Here is a 14,974-nt window from a genome sequence, read left to right as displayed (position 1 = left end):
TTCTATTCTGGTTGAAAGCTGAGCACCCACAGCTCAGGACAGACACTTTAAAAAAAACTAAATAAATTACAAAGTTAACATTTATTGGATATTTTGGTTTGGAGAGGAATGTGGTATGAGGGTATGTGTGTATATGTAAAGAGTTGAGGCTACGCTGTTTTACACTAGCTGGGGATATGACCCTGAATTTGGTATGATTAATAGATTAATTAACTATAAAAACTGACCCAAACCTTTATTCAAAACTTGAACTTTTATCTTTTCTGAGGACTAAAAAGATAGCCCTAAAAATGGGGTTCTCATCTCTTTTTGTCTATATTTTTCTGCACAGACGCAAAGTTACTGAAATATTGTGTGGCACAACACAATTTATCTGAAGAGATTTCTCGCAAACATAGGGTCTGTCCCTCAGCAGAGTGAATCATTTGCTTATTTCCCCTAATGAGTCGACCCTGTTTATCAGAATGTACTTGATGTCCCATACATTTTGGAAACATAAGAGAGTAATGTTCCATGCTAAAGTTAGCAAAAATCCTATGAGAAATCTTGTTATACTGAAATATCCAACATGACTTTCAGACTGAAGAGGTTTAGGTAATCTTCTGCTGAATAGAAAATCTTTTGGATACCATTTAAAAAAAAATGAGACTTTTGAGGCTATGTCATCAGTAGTATGCAACTTAGAGTAGTAATTCTGCATTCCAATAGAAAGCAAACATTTTGAGGTATATTTCCCAAAGGTCTAAGGCCCAGCTTCCCCTCCTCCCTCCCACCCCTTTTTAAGCTTACGGCAAATGTATCTTTGTGTCTGTAAATGAATTACAGGAGCAAATCAGTGCACTTGTGCTTCTAACTTCATGGTCTGTGCCCATGATCGCATAGTTTGGAGGCACAAATATTCAAATTTAAAATCAAAATGCAGTTTCCTTTCTGCAAAAAGCAAACACCATACTTTTGAAAATGCTGGGTTTTAATTGTAAACACCAGTCCTGATGTATTTTTCTGGCTACAATGAACATGCTTAAAGCAAAATCTTCTGAAATGAATGGTTCAGATATAGCTCCATTTTTTTTAAAGCCATGGAGAAGAACATGCTAAGAGTTGTCAATTTTAACATCAATTCTCTTGACTACAATAAACCTATTTTATTCTTCTTCAGAGCATGTCATAGCTTTTGGCCTCATCTGTTATTTATGTTTTTATGAAATATAGATTTTTTTCTGCAAACAAAATAACACCTGGCATCAGCAGTGTCCAGTGTAATATCCTGCATTTCTGGTCGATTAATCCTTAATGTACCATAGATAATGGTTTCTCTCAGCTTAATATGCCGTCTTTTCATTTTCTCTGTGTCATTTCACTAGCTACAAGAAAGAAAAAAGTTGCTTCTTTGGCAAAATGCAGGTCATTTTTTAATACAACTGCAATATAATCATAGAGGACAGTTAAAAAGAATGTTATCTATATTCTACACCACACCTTTTAATCAATCATAGTACTCATGGGGAAGTTCACTATGCATGATAATTTGGTTTTTGTTCCACATCTTGCTTATATTGGAACAGAGAGGCTGATTTTTTTTTTCAATACTGTGAAAAATCATACCCACATGGCATGCTACACTGCCAACTAACATTTTATAAGAGGTTTTGACTTTTAGCTGTGCAAACATTTTATCATTTTTTCTCCCAAAAACACAGCATATTTTTTTTCTGTATTCAGCAGTTTTGTGCATTTTAATTAGAATTCTCTGGGTTTTGCCTCTAGGTCATTGCCACACTTCAGACATATTGTGTATTTTATAAGTATTTTCTGGAGACTAAAAGCAAAGTCCAAACAAACACCAAAGAGACAGGATCAATGTGGGAACTGTCAATGTGATGAAACAATATGACAAATAAACTGAACAGATTCATGACAAACATACTTGAAATTCTGTGGACTGTACTGGTATTATAATAAAGTTTTCTTTTTAGTTTAACGTTTCAATTGCAAAGCTGTTACCCACAAACCCAGCTTAAATCAGGACAATTTGATGAAAATAAATTTGCCTCATTCAATTAATTCTGTCAGTATTTTCTCTTGGGATTGACAGACAGCAAGAACCTGTTCTATTGTACAAAACAAGACTATCAGATCATTCTTCTCTGGTTCTAATTTTTAGATTTGAGCTGAAGAGATGGTCTATAATGACAACAAAACTAGATCAAGGGACTAATTCATAGGAGGAAACCATTTGCATTTCAATTTAAATGAAGGATATAAGGGTCGTTTGTAGTGTTGTAGCCTTGCTGGTCCCAAGAGACGAGAGAAACAAGTCAGTGAGGTAATATCTTTTATTAGACCAATTTCTGTCGGGGGAAGTGGCACACTTTTGACCTTCAGAGAGCTCTTTCTCAGGTACAAGTGACATTCTAGTTACCTTCTCCAGACATGAGGAAGAGTTCCATGAAACTCAAAATCTTGCACCTTCCACCAACAGAAGTTGGTCCAATGAAAGATATTACCTCACTTCCCTTCTCTCTATAGTATAAGAGTGCCAGATGATATATTTTACAAGTACTGAAAGCCAAAAAAGAAATAGAAAAACAGGATGCCAACTGGCCCAGTTTCTGGGCATAGTATGCATTAAAAAAAGATTCAGATTTTCTAAAGGTAATGGTTCAGTATCAATAGATTTTGATAGCTTGGGCCAAATCTTTTCCTTTTTCTCCTTGGGACCAAGACTAGGAAAGGTGTTGTCATTCATTCAAATGGAGTGAGGATAGAACTTGGAGAAGAAACCTAAGACAAGAATGAAAAACCAATTTGGCCACTCTGTGGGCCACGGATCAGGCCTCTAGAGCTAATGACCACTGCAGAGCTAGCTCATTCTGCCTGCTCTGAAGCAACCTACAGACATGTAGGTGGAAAGTGGCAGAGATGCACTGCTGTGGGTTTCAGAATACCAGTTTATATTAGTTACCACCTGCCTAACGTGAATGATGGCGAGAGGTAACTCAGCAATGTAACCCACATTTAGTGTTTGCCAGTTCCTGGAACTCTGAGCTGAGCCTCTAGCAAGCCCTATTCTATGGACTACAACAAAAATGGCTACCAAAGCCCTTTGACACCATTTCCCAGCATGGCTGGAGTCAGGTATACGGACAGAATAGACTAGACACCCCTGCTGAGGCCAATAGGAGACTTCTGAAGAGCATGATTGAACCAGCCTTTAGCTGGGCCAATGATAAGCCAGGTCTGCTCAGCCCCTCCATGATAAGGGGACAGCCTGACGCAAATGCAAAGATACAAGTTTCATTTTTGAGCACTGAGTTTGGGAGCCAAAAGACAGAGAAGCAGAACAGCTCAGGGAGTCTCTGATTAACTCCCCTTCCACTCAGAAGGAGTCTTTGAGGTGCAGTGAGACCTAGTCCATGGAACAGAACGTTCCAACCCTGCAGAGACCAGCAGCTATAATGGCAGAGATCTGACCTGGAGCTGGCTCTGGAGAGCCAGCCTACACCTCTGAAGAACCCCAGACCAGGGAGCCAGGAAAGCACCCTGTCCCACCTAGGGATGAAGACACAGTAAAGGCATCCTTTTGGTTTAAGCTGGCCAACATTCATAGAGCTGCAGCACGCCTCTCCACACCCATCACCATATCATTTGACTGGGAAGGTGGGGGGGAGGGAGGGATTATGAAAGTTATGAGTGTTGGGAGGTGAGGAACTTGGTTTATTTATGGTTAGTATTTATTAGTTAATCTAACCCTTTCCTTCTCCAGATCCTATTTTCCTGTTCCCAGTAATATCCCCCATTGTTATATTGTTTGGGGAATGTCATTCCTTGGCCATAGTTTGTGTTGATGTACTTCATTGTTTGCTGTGAACTGGATTTCATATGCCTGGCGAGCAATGATAGCATTATTCTTTTTCCCAAGGGAAGCACCCAGTGTGTCCCAGGCACAGTGAGGAGTCACTCTCGGTGGAGACACCAGCCATCACAAAAAAAGAACCCAGGACCCAACCCTTTTGAGGAGAGGGGAGAAGCCACTCTAAGTAGTAAGCACCAGAGAGAAAGCTTAAGCCACATCTCTGGGGAGGGGGTTATGAGAGTCTGCATTGGTGGCAAGCACAATACAGAAAATAGAGTAGTATAGAATACACGAGCTTTTGCAATTATTTTAAAATGGAAGGGTTTACTGAAGCTCCTTGTAATGGGGGTCTTCACCCCGGAATGTCCCTTGTGGCCTAGTGCAGCACTACAGTTAACTCCCTGCATCAGTTTCTGCTAATGCACTTTCAATAAGTCCAATGAGGCATGTGTATATTAAGTAGTGCCCCCTCAGCACTGTAATTAACTTTACCCAAAGGCAGAACATTACACAACTAGGCATTGACCTTAGCAAAGGGGCCACCAAATGAAACTAATGGGCAGCAGGTTTAAAACAAATAAAAGGAAGTTCTTCTTCACACAGCACAGTCATCCTGTAGAACTCCTTGCCTGAGGAGGTTGTGAAGGCTAGGACTATAACAGGGTTTAAAAGAGAACTGGATAAATTCATGGAGGTTAGGTTCATTAATGGCTATTAGCCAGGATGGGTAAGGAATAGTGTCCCTAGCCTCTGATTGTCAGAGGATGGCAGGAGAGAGATCACTTGATCGTTATCTGTTAGGTTCACTCCCTCTGGGGTACCTGGCATTGGCCACTGTCAGTAGACAGGATACTGGCCTGGATGGACCTTTGGTCTGACCCAGTATGGTCATTCTTATGTTCTTATGTTATGTTCATCCTAGTTGGAGGGGGAAGGGGCTGAGTTAACCTTAGTCCATCAACCCCCCTGATGTCCAAGTCCCTTACCCATAAAGCCCTATTGATCCAGAACCCTCTCCTGGAGAAAGGCCCTCTTGACTTCAGTTGGGGAAGTCTCTCTCGTCTTGGGCCAAGGTACCTGCAAAGGTCAAACCCACGATGACCCTTCCTTGGAACGGCATATAATTCCTTTGATCTGGGGCTGCTGCTGCTGCCTGTGAAGTCCTTCCATTGGGACCAGGTTTTGCTGAGGGTTGGCATTCATAGCTCCTTCCTTCTTGAGCCTCTCCAGCTAGGAGCACTCTTCTCTGGCCCCCTTTCCTGTTGAGCTCTCTCACCAGCTCCTTCTGAGAAGCCCTCCCTTTGGCACTTTCTCTTTCTGTGTACTGTTCCTCACGCCATCAGTCTTTGTTTCCCACAGGGAGTAGCTTCCGAGCCAGCTCCCCCTGAGGAGTTCTTTTCCCAGCATTTCTTCCCTGTGATCTCCCCTGCCTGAGCCCATATAACTGTTTATAAAGCCCAGGTATTCCTTAACTAATTGCCTAAATAGCTGGGCAGTAGTTAATTAATTATCCGCGGAGGGATGTTGGTTGTTTCATTCTCTTTAGCAGAGCCTGTCATAGGACCTGACCACCCTCCGGGGCCAGCTACCCTGTAATATCCCTCAAGTAATTATTCTGCATTAATCTACTGCATGTGTTAAAAATGTGCCATTACATAAATTAGTGAAATCCAATTAATTGCTTTCTGGGATCTATCACAACTTCAGAAGTTGACTCTTAATTTCACAGTATGACCTACCCCTAGCCTCATCTTCATAGTACTGTCTTGTACTTAAATAACAATGAAGAAACAGAACACAACAACTAGGACCCAGATATATAAAGCCAAATTCTGCATATGGATGCATGCATGTGAGCCTCCCATTTTAATCTGTTTGAGCTGTGTGCATGCATCCAAGGGCACCTTTTAACTGTTTGAAAAATGTGTAACTTTAATGGTTTGACATTTTTCAAAGATGTTTCACCTATAATAACTGTGAACAGTGCAAAGAGCTTTGGGCTGTCCTCCGAAGAGAGAACAGTAGGAGACAGGTGACAGCACTGGGCATAGCAGGATTACACTAGACAGTTTAACTAATAACTAAAGTAAGCCACCTATTTAAAAATAAATAAATGAATAAGCCATTTATTTCATGTTAAATACAGACATACAATTTCTCTCGATTTCCACTATCAGCTAAAAATAAAATATATAATGAATGCACAAATACGACAAAAGGTGACAAGAGAATTTAGCCTGATTTCCTTAGGCTTCCAGAGGTTAAATTTGTTGTGGAGGAGAAGGAAAATAGAAACAGAGAGAAACCCCTTCTCATATCTATTACTCCACCTCTGATTTGTATATATCCAAATCTCTGAATCTTGTGAAATTTAAATAAAGAACTATACCATCGGCTGCTGTAGGGCCCTGAAAGGATGGAAATATTTATTTGGAGAGGCTTTTCTCAACTGAATGCATTGATCAGGGAGAGGAGATTGGTATTATTACCAAGTACTAATATGATTGATTGTGACATATGAAATTGTGCAACCTCTCATTTTTGTGGAGCCTTCAATACAATATATATGGTAATTATTAAAGGTAACATTTTATTATATATTTATTTATTTCAAATTTCCACAGTAATTCCCATTAGATGCACATTGTCAAGGCTAATTTAATACGTTACCTTAAACATCAACTAATGGGACAATAAAATTAAGTAAATGTTACCAAGCATTACTGCCTTTTAAAATAAGCAATTGAAGTAATATACACAGTCCCGCTAAACTAGGCAGATTCATGTTCATGAATGGCATTTCTGTTTAGATTTTTTTGTTTTCAGTACCAAAGGAAAAGGGAATACATTCCTAATTTTTATTTGGCAGCTAATTGTAAGAAGTCATTTTAACTGTTTCCCGAACAATGTATTTCTCATTTGCATAATTCATCCTAAATGCTGAAGATTAGAGGATTAGAAAAGACATGTAAAATAGGGTATTTCTACACTAGAAGCACTGCAGTGGCACAGCTGGCACAGTGGCACAACTTATTACAGCAACAGCAGAGGTTCTTCCATTGCTGTAGTAATTCCACCTCTCAGAGGTGATAGCTAGGTCAAGGGAAAAATTCTTCTGTCTACCTTGTGGTGTTTACATTGGGGCTTAGGTCGGCTTCACTACATCTCTCAGGGGTTTGAATCTTTCATATCCTGAGTGATGTAACTAGGTTGACCTAAATTCTAGGTTTAGGGGAGGCCATAGTCACTTTCTCGGTGGCTCCGATTTAGCCAAAACAAACACATCCGTCATAAAGGGTAGATTTACTGGAATGGGAGTACTTGTGTGAATAACTACATGCCACTCTGAACATGGAGTTTCCCAGTCTGGCTCATAGTGTAAATCCAAAGGATACAGTAATTGGCAACTAGATGGCACTTTTTTCGCGCAGGGGGAGGAGGGGGTGTTTGTTTGCTTACAACACTAGACTTATTTCTCTAATATTCTGGGCCCAACACAGCTACAACAACACAGAAAACTAAACAATAAAGGGCATAGGCAGCCATCACTCCGCTTTCAAATTTCCCATTGTCATTGAAGTGGATAAAAGCTAGATATTTTTCTGTAGTGTACTGGTAAAGTGACAAAAAAGGCAGAATATTGTTCCCAAGCATTCACCACCTGGAATATATTCACATTTTTGTTATGGTCTGAATAAGGTGACATCAAAAAAAGTAACAAAGGAAAAAATGTTGTTTAAATGATAGGTCAAAGTCAGACTGTGATTCAGTCTATGCCACTGTGAACAGATGTTATTTGTTTCTGATCTGATTTTAATGTCCTCAAAATATTGCAAATATTTAGAATGCTAGAACATAGAAAGCTACATTTTACCCTCTCATGCATGGATATGACTCATAGGACAGAATCCATTTCACAGAGCAACTGATTTGTGAATCTGTAGGTTCTACAACATATAGAAAACACATGTACTATGATCGGAGCTTTTCCAGTTTACTACACTAATGTTTTTCTTTTAAAGTTCGAATTAATTTACAATTGACTAAAATGATAATAAGATATGATATTCATCAATCATTAAAAACCTCCACCTAAGTGATTTACCAGTATTTGGCTAACTCTATGAATTATGGGCCTAATCCAACACCTACAGAAGTGAATGGAGGGACTCCCATTGACTTCAATAGGAATTGGGGAAAATGATAATTTTTTTGTATCTGTTAACTTTAAACTGTGGAAGAGATTTACTAAACTGGTCACTAGAGCAAAGAACCAGGGAGATGACTAAATTCTAATCGAGCCTAACTGAAAAATGGTTGATTATGCCTATAGGTTCACCTCGTGATCTTCCTGTAGTTTAGAAAGACAAGGAAAAACAGACTGTAACCAGATGCTGCTTCTGCGGTGAGCTTTTCCATTAACATAAACTGGAATCAACAAACCAACTCTGATTCATTTATTGTATTATAACAATGAATAACTAATCACTGACTATGAAAACAGAAGTGTGTGGCCAATCAAGATAAGATCAGGAATTACATGCATCATTTCTCTAAACAATGTTTTACAAAAAAAGATTCAGCTATAGTTATTATACATTAAACTTGGGAATAATTATCTCTCCAATTAAGCATTTTGTAGACATAATAAATGACTCCTTTTAAAACAACAGAGAAACATTTGAACACTGTATAATCCAAAACAATTTCACTGTGTGGTGTTTTCTATGCGTACCTCCTCTGCTTTTTGACCTATTAGACGTTGGCTGGCAAGCATTTATGGTAGAGATCATTTCATAATTAAAAACAGATTCTTTAATCAAGCATCGTTGCAAAAATTCCCACAAGGTCAGACAGATTTGAAAACAGATAGGTTTGTACTTGAGAAAGGTTCCTCCTGTTCACTATTCAGATATATTCATATATGGCTCTATCTAGATCCCACTAACTTCAGTGAGTTTTGGTACCAGCCCATACCGAACTACTTAATCCTTGTGCTTTTTAAAGGGGCAAAGGGAGGAACACATACAAGTTTTAGAAACAACATTTAAATATAAATGGAACACAAGCACTTCACTAGGAAGGATTCACTATGCTCACAAAGAAGAATTGTTTTTGGTTTGGTTTTTTTGTTTGCTTGATTTTTTCTTTGTTATGAAAGATCTCCAAAGCAGGCCACTCAAGCCAAAAGGAAAGGCTAAACATACTCAGTAGGGGACTGTTTTTCATTTGTTTTATTCAAAGAAGGCCTTTTATTTAAAACAAAACAAAACAAAAAAAGCCCCAAAACTTGTCATTCTGTTTTTATTAAGCAATGCTCTCACTCCCATGCCTGGACTTTGTTGTAGTTACTGCTTCCTTTTGGCAAAGACCAGCGTGAACACTGTCAGTATGTACGAAAACAGGATTCATGCTTCACAACGACATTTGGTTGATAGTTACCTCATTTATAATGATCCAGTGACAGTCAAAAGCAACCAAATTAGTCTCCACGACCTGAAATAGAGAACAAAGCAACTATCAGTCAGCTTATTTATAAAAGCTAAATAAATAAATAAAATGAAATGGATGCTCTCTGCAAATGACAAAAGAAGGAGCACATACTCTGAAAGACCTCTATTATTCGGCTGAGGATAGAGAACCTTTAGCAAAATACTGCAGACACATTTGTGTTGTCGTCTGACTTGCTAATTAAAGATGGAAATGTATTTCATTGCAGGCATAACAGAGGAAAATAGTTTTCAGTTGATTCAGAAGAAAATGAAATAATTTTTGCTTTAACACTGTGTGGTGAGATGGAGCAGAAGAAAGAATGGCAAAGAATCAGTGCATTCAGACAAGATACCCACTGTCTCAGACTGACCAGATTTAGAAATCTCCAAACCATGACCCCTTCTCAATGTTCACCTGTCTTGGATGTGTGAGTGGGAAGGAAATGGGGAGATTCTGGTCATCCAGATTAAAAGATTTGGGGATTATAAAAATAGAGGAATAGGTGGGAAAAGATATTTTTGAGAGAGAGAGGGGAATGTGTCATTGTGGCAGTTTTGGGAGACTACATGTAAAGAACGACCTACTCTTGCCTCTATTTTGACAGGTCCCTTGCTGTCCCCTCCCACTTCTGCCCCTGCCCTCATCTTCTATCTTGTCAGTGAAACATATTCCAAAAACTGTCTTTGTGGTGGGCCCAAAATGCTACCTCCCCTTCTTTCTTGATTCTTCTGTGCTATCATTCATTGGAAAGATTCACTCAGGGGAGGAACAAAGAGAAAGAAGAAGAGAAGGAGAGTTGGGTGGGCTGGCAATGTCATGAGCCCAATAAAGAGGCAGCTACAGGATCTGACTTTCACACCTAAGTAGGAAGTGTGGAGGAGGAAGCAGAGGAGGGAAAATCATAGAAGAATGTCAAAAATGGCTGGACATCTCAGTTCATTCTACTAGTTTCAAATGAACAGGCACTGCAAACCAAACCAATCTTGGTTATCTGATAACCCTACCGATATTGGCTTTAAAACAGCAAGCACCTAGAACTGCTATAAATCACAGAGGAAGGGAGCCAGGTATTGTCATGCTACTTTGTGAAAGCATAAAACAACACTGACACTGTGGTAGATGAATGGTAGTGGTTTATTGTTATTGAGGCCTGGAGAGATGTACATCACTGATTTTTGGCATTGGGATGATTGTAATTTATATAATACTATGTCCAAAGGAGTCAGATTTAACTGGTTACTAATCTTAAGAGAGGTAAGAGTCCCAGAACTGAAAAACCACCACCATTAACCCAGAGGCATTGGAACTGGGGTCAGCTCTCGCTTGCTACATTGATGGACAGTACAGGAAATTCTAAACTAGAGATAGACTAAAAGCAGTTTCTGGGCAGCTACATATACATAGTCCTTAGAAAGGAAACTCTCTCCAGTGCTGAGATGATCATTTGGGGAAATGAGATTGCTGTGTCAATGTATCTCTGGGTAAATTTAAACATTATTTGTAGTAATTCATGACCTAACATTGAATGTAGATACAGTGCACTGTATTCTCCATGTTATTATACTGGTTCTACTATTTTGTCAGGTTATTTTGGTTGGTGCTACTGATGAGTCAGTGGCAAGGGGCTCCCCATTTATCTTTGAGAAGTGTTAGGTGTGGTATTTCCTGGATTTTGTCAAGAAGGTTTCTCACGTATAATACCTGATATTAAGAGGTGAGATATTAGAGAGGACTCTTTGCTTGTTACTTTCATAGCCTCTGTTTTTATTCTTATTGTTCGATTCAGCTGTACATCAACTACCCTGTGGAAGAGTTTAACCACACAGGAGCACAGAGAAGCAACTGAGAAGCAGAGAGCTAGTGCCAAGCTACACAGTGTTTGTGCATTAGCTGCACAAGCCAAGCACACAAGCTTACTCATTCATCGTCATAAGTAGAACAGGAAAGAGATGCTCCCTTTGTAAGAAACTCCTTCCTCATCATTCAGCCAGGAGAGAGACTGCCTGCCTCTGAGCTGCCATGTTATCTATGGTGCAAGCTCAGCCATGTCAGATGACAAGGGGTGGTGTGTGTAGCCAATGACCACATCTGGGGATTCAGCAACAGCCCTCTGTGTAACTGAGGTGTGGTTGAGCATGCCATACACCTGATGAATGAGCTACTCATCTTATGCTGGTCTATCAAGAGGACTTTCAAGACCCCCCACAGAGTACCCCACAACTACTGAATGATTAATATGGGCTTCCCTGAGGCCTTCTGTCATTTTTTCTTTTTTGTTTGTTTTGAGTAACACGTCTCTGTTTCTACTCCCTACTTTGTATTTTGAATTTTTTCCCGTCTTTATTTTACCACTTGTGTATTCAGGAATAATAATATATCATTTTGACATTTTGTTGAATTCCCCACAGTAGACTTTTATGATACACCTCCAGGGACAAGATAGAACTGAACATTGAAATGATGTGAAGCAACATAGCACGCAACCTGGCTGTCATTGGTCTGATCAGATATCATGTATTAAATCAGTTGAAAGATAACCAATAATAAGAGAAGAGAGAGGTTGGAAATTGAGGGAGTAGTAATAGTCCCAGTGCTTGTAAACAAGCACTGCCTCACAAAGAAAAATTCCTAGTACTGTCATGCCATAGAAAGTTAAAGACTAAATTCAGAAAAATTCAAAAGAAACATTTTTAGTTGTAATTTGCAGATTTGTTGAAATCAACACATTCTGCAGGAACATGTCAATTCTGATGAATTGCTGCCAGAAACCAGGCAGATTTTCAACAGACTCTTACCTGCCAGACAGTTTTCAAAACCTGCCTGGTGCCTACCTTGCTCCTCAGCAGCCTGCTTGGTGGGCTGATGGGGAGCCAAGAGCCCAAAAGCCCTAGCTCCTAGGTTCGGGGTTCCTTAGAAGTCCAGGCTTCCAGGCTACAGGACAGCTTCCCAGATGGACTACCCTGAAGCCAGGGCTCTGACTAGAGATGAGCAGAGAATGGTAATTCCAATTTGTGGAAAATTTTGGGGTTTTACTCCGAATTGGAATGTAAACCAAATTTTGAACTCTTTAAATCCTCCATGAAACAGAGATACCATTCGTTGCCCATTAAGATATTATTTGCTAATTAAGAGATGGGTGAATAATTGATTTTTTAGTACTGAAAAAAATTGGGGGGGGGGTCCCAAATCAAATTGGAAAAGTCAGTTTTGGGTCAAATGAAATAATTTATTTGATTCAAAACATTTTGTTTCTACACCTTTCCAAGGGCTAGATTACAAAATTGCAGAAGGAGGAGGAGATAATAGTAGTACATCCCTTATAAGCTGTAGCCTAGTAGTTAAGGCACTCGCCTGAGGTATGGGAGATCAGGGTTCAATTCCCCTCTCTACCTGATGTGAAGATGGAATTTGAACTTGGGTTTCTGACATTACAGGAGAGTGTCATGGCTTCCGTGTATCTCTTAACATAACAGATTGGGAAATACCCACATCAGAGCATCTGTGGCTGGGGCACTGTCCTGAAATGCCAGAGACTCAAGTTCCAATCCCTTCTCGACATCAGGAACAGGGGGCACACTGTGTGGGTCTCCCACATCCCAGGACACTGGGCTAAAACTTACAAGGGAGGGATTGGTATCACCACATTCCTCCTTCTCTGGCTATTTTCTGAATGGCATCTCAGTCCCAACACATTTTTTTTTGGCTAAAAGTATTTGGTGCATTTGTACATATTCATGGAAAGTTTTGGTGCCCCCTAAAATAGATTTTTGGCAAATTTAATATTTGCTGAAAATAACGCACCCAGCTCTAATTAAAAAGCAAAACCAGGATGATTACTGCTATATATCGGAGGCACTGGTTGTTCTCATTTTGATCCACCTTATCTTCTATTTCAAAGTTGGTTTCTGACCTATTTGACTCTTTATATACAATACAGTCAGCTTTTTAACCTTCAGTCAGCCAGGACATCTTCAGCAGATCAAGACCTTTGAGGTTCACTTTTTAAAAATTACATACTGCTACAAATACGACACATATTTGTTCAAACTTCAGCCCCCCCAGCACCTCACTACAAATACCTCTGACCTGTAGCCAATGAGAGAGATAAGGTGGGTGAGCTAATACCTTTCATTGGACCAAATTCTGTTGGTGGAAGGAAAAATTGTTGAATGTCATAAAGTTCCTCCTCGGGTCTGGGAAGGTAACCAGAGTGGCCAAGCTAAGCACAAAGTCGACAGATTAGGAAGAAGGGGCTCACACATGTTATAGGAGAACTTTTAAAATGAAGTGGGCAATTAACATCTCTGCATTTTTAGAACAAAGGACTCACATTCTTCGTGAATTCTCATTGTTTTAGGAATTCGCTTTGCCCTGAAGTCTGTCAGAGAAGAGTTAAGATTTCAGTATCTTTTCCCCTTTGTTTTTTTTAGGGTTGAAGGTGACTGTTTGAGAGGTTGATCATGGGGTTAGGAAAGTTTCTGAAGAGGCGGGTTTTCTCCCATAAAAGATAGTCTTGTGGTCAAGTAATCAGATTGGGAGTCAGGAGATGAGGATTTAATTATTTGCTCTGCCACAGAGTTCCTGTGTGACCTTGGGCAACAATCTCTCCGGAAGAAATCCTGAACCCACTGAAATCAATGCCCTTGACTTTCTATTGAGTTTTCAGTTTTGTTCATTTAAGGAGTCAATTGCATCTTCACGGGGGAGGGAAGAGAGCAAATAAGAATGCCTTAATGAACAGAGAGATATTAGAAGCAAAGAACATTTCTCGTTCAAATTAAACCTCAGTACTCCTAACTAAAAGGCCACGTAATAAGGTCATGGAGGTCATGTAATAAAGCTGCTTTGAAACTATTTTTTATGACTCCTGTGTTCGCAAACATAAAGCATTTTTTCGGCATCTGAGGGGATGATCCACTAAAGGAAGAATATCATTTCTTTGTGGTCTAGGGAAACATCTTCCTGCATACCCAGTGAGCTGGCCTGAACTCTGTGTTTTGTGGAAGGGGGCAAAGGAATGTATAAACCGATATGTTCCATGAGAGCGAGGGCAGTAATTAAAAGGAATCTGATACCTGTAAGTTAAAACAAATTGGTAAAGGGCAGTGTCATAAATATACAGGGAAGGTAAACACCTTTAAATCCCTCCTGGCCAGAGGAAAAACCCCTTCACCTGTGAAGGATTAAGAAGCTAAGACAACCTCGCTGGCACCTGACCAAAATGACCAATGAGGAGACAAGATACTTTCAAAGCTGGAGTGGGGGGAGACAAAGGGTTCACTGTCTGTGAGTTGTTTTTGCTGGGACCAGAGCAGGAATGCAGGTCAGAACTCCTGTAAAGGGCTAATAAGCAATCTAGTTAGATATGCGGTAGATTCGGTTTTGTTTAAATGGCTGATAAAATAAGGTGTGCTGAATGGAATGTAGATTCCTGTTTTTGTGTCTTTTTGTAACTTAAGGTTTTGCCTAGAGGGATTCTCTATGTATTGAATCTGATTACCCTGTAAGGTATTTACCATCCTGATTTTACAGAAGTGATTCTTTTACTTTTTCTTCAACTAAAATTCTTCTTTTAAGAACCTGATTGCTTTTTCCTTGTTCTTAAGATCCAAGAGTTTGGGTCTG

General features: G+C 39.6%; 1 protein-coding gene across 1 annotated transcript in view; it reads right to left on the bottom strand.

Moving 5' to 3' along the window:
• The window catches only part of GRID2 (glutamate ionotropic receptor delta type subunit 2), a 1,023,637-nt gene that overhangs the window by 356,017 nt on the left and 652,646 nt on the right, over nucleotides 1-14,974 (bottom strand). The window contains exon 5 of the mRNA XM_073340701.1: nucleotides 9,299-9,352. Coding sequence (XP_073196802.1) covers nucleotides 9,299-9,352 — 54 coding nt within the window. The remainder of the gene's footprint in view (nucleotides 1-9,298; nucleotides 9,353-14,974) is intronic.

This window comes from Lepidochelys kempii, chromosome 4 (assembly GCF_965140265.1).
Source record: "Lepidochelys kempii isolate rLepKem1 chromosome 4, rLepKem1.hap2, whole genome shotgun sequence".
NCBI classification, from domain to species: domain Eukaryota; kingdom Metazoa; phylum Chordata; order Testudines; family Cheloniidae; genus Lepidochelys; species Lepidochelys kempii.
The sequence above is the reverse complement of the archived record's forward strand: the minus strand, read 5'-3'. Positions and strand labels throughout refer to the sequence as shown.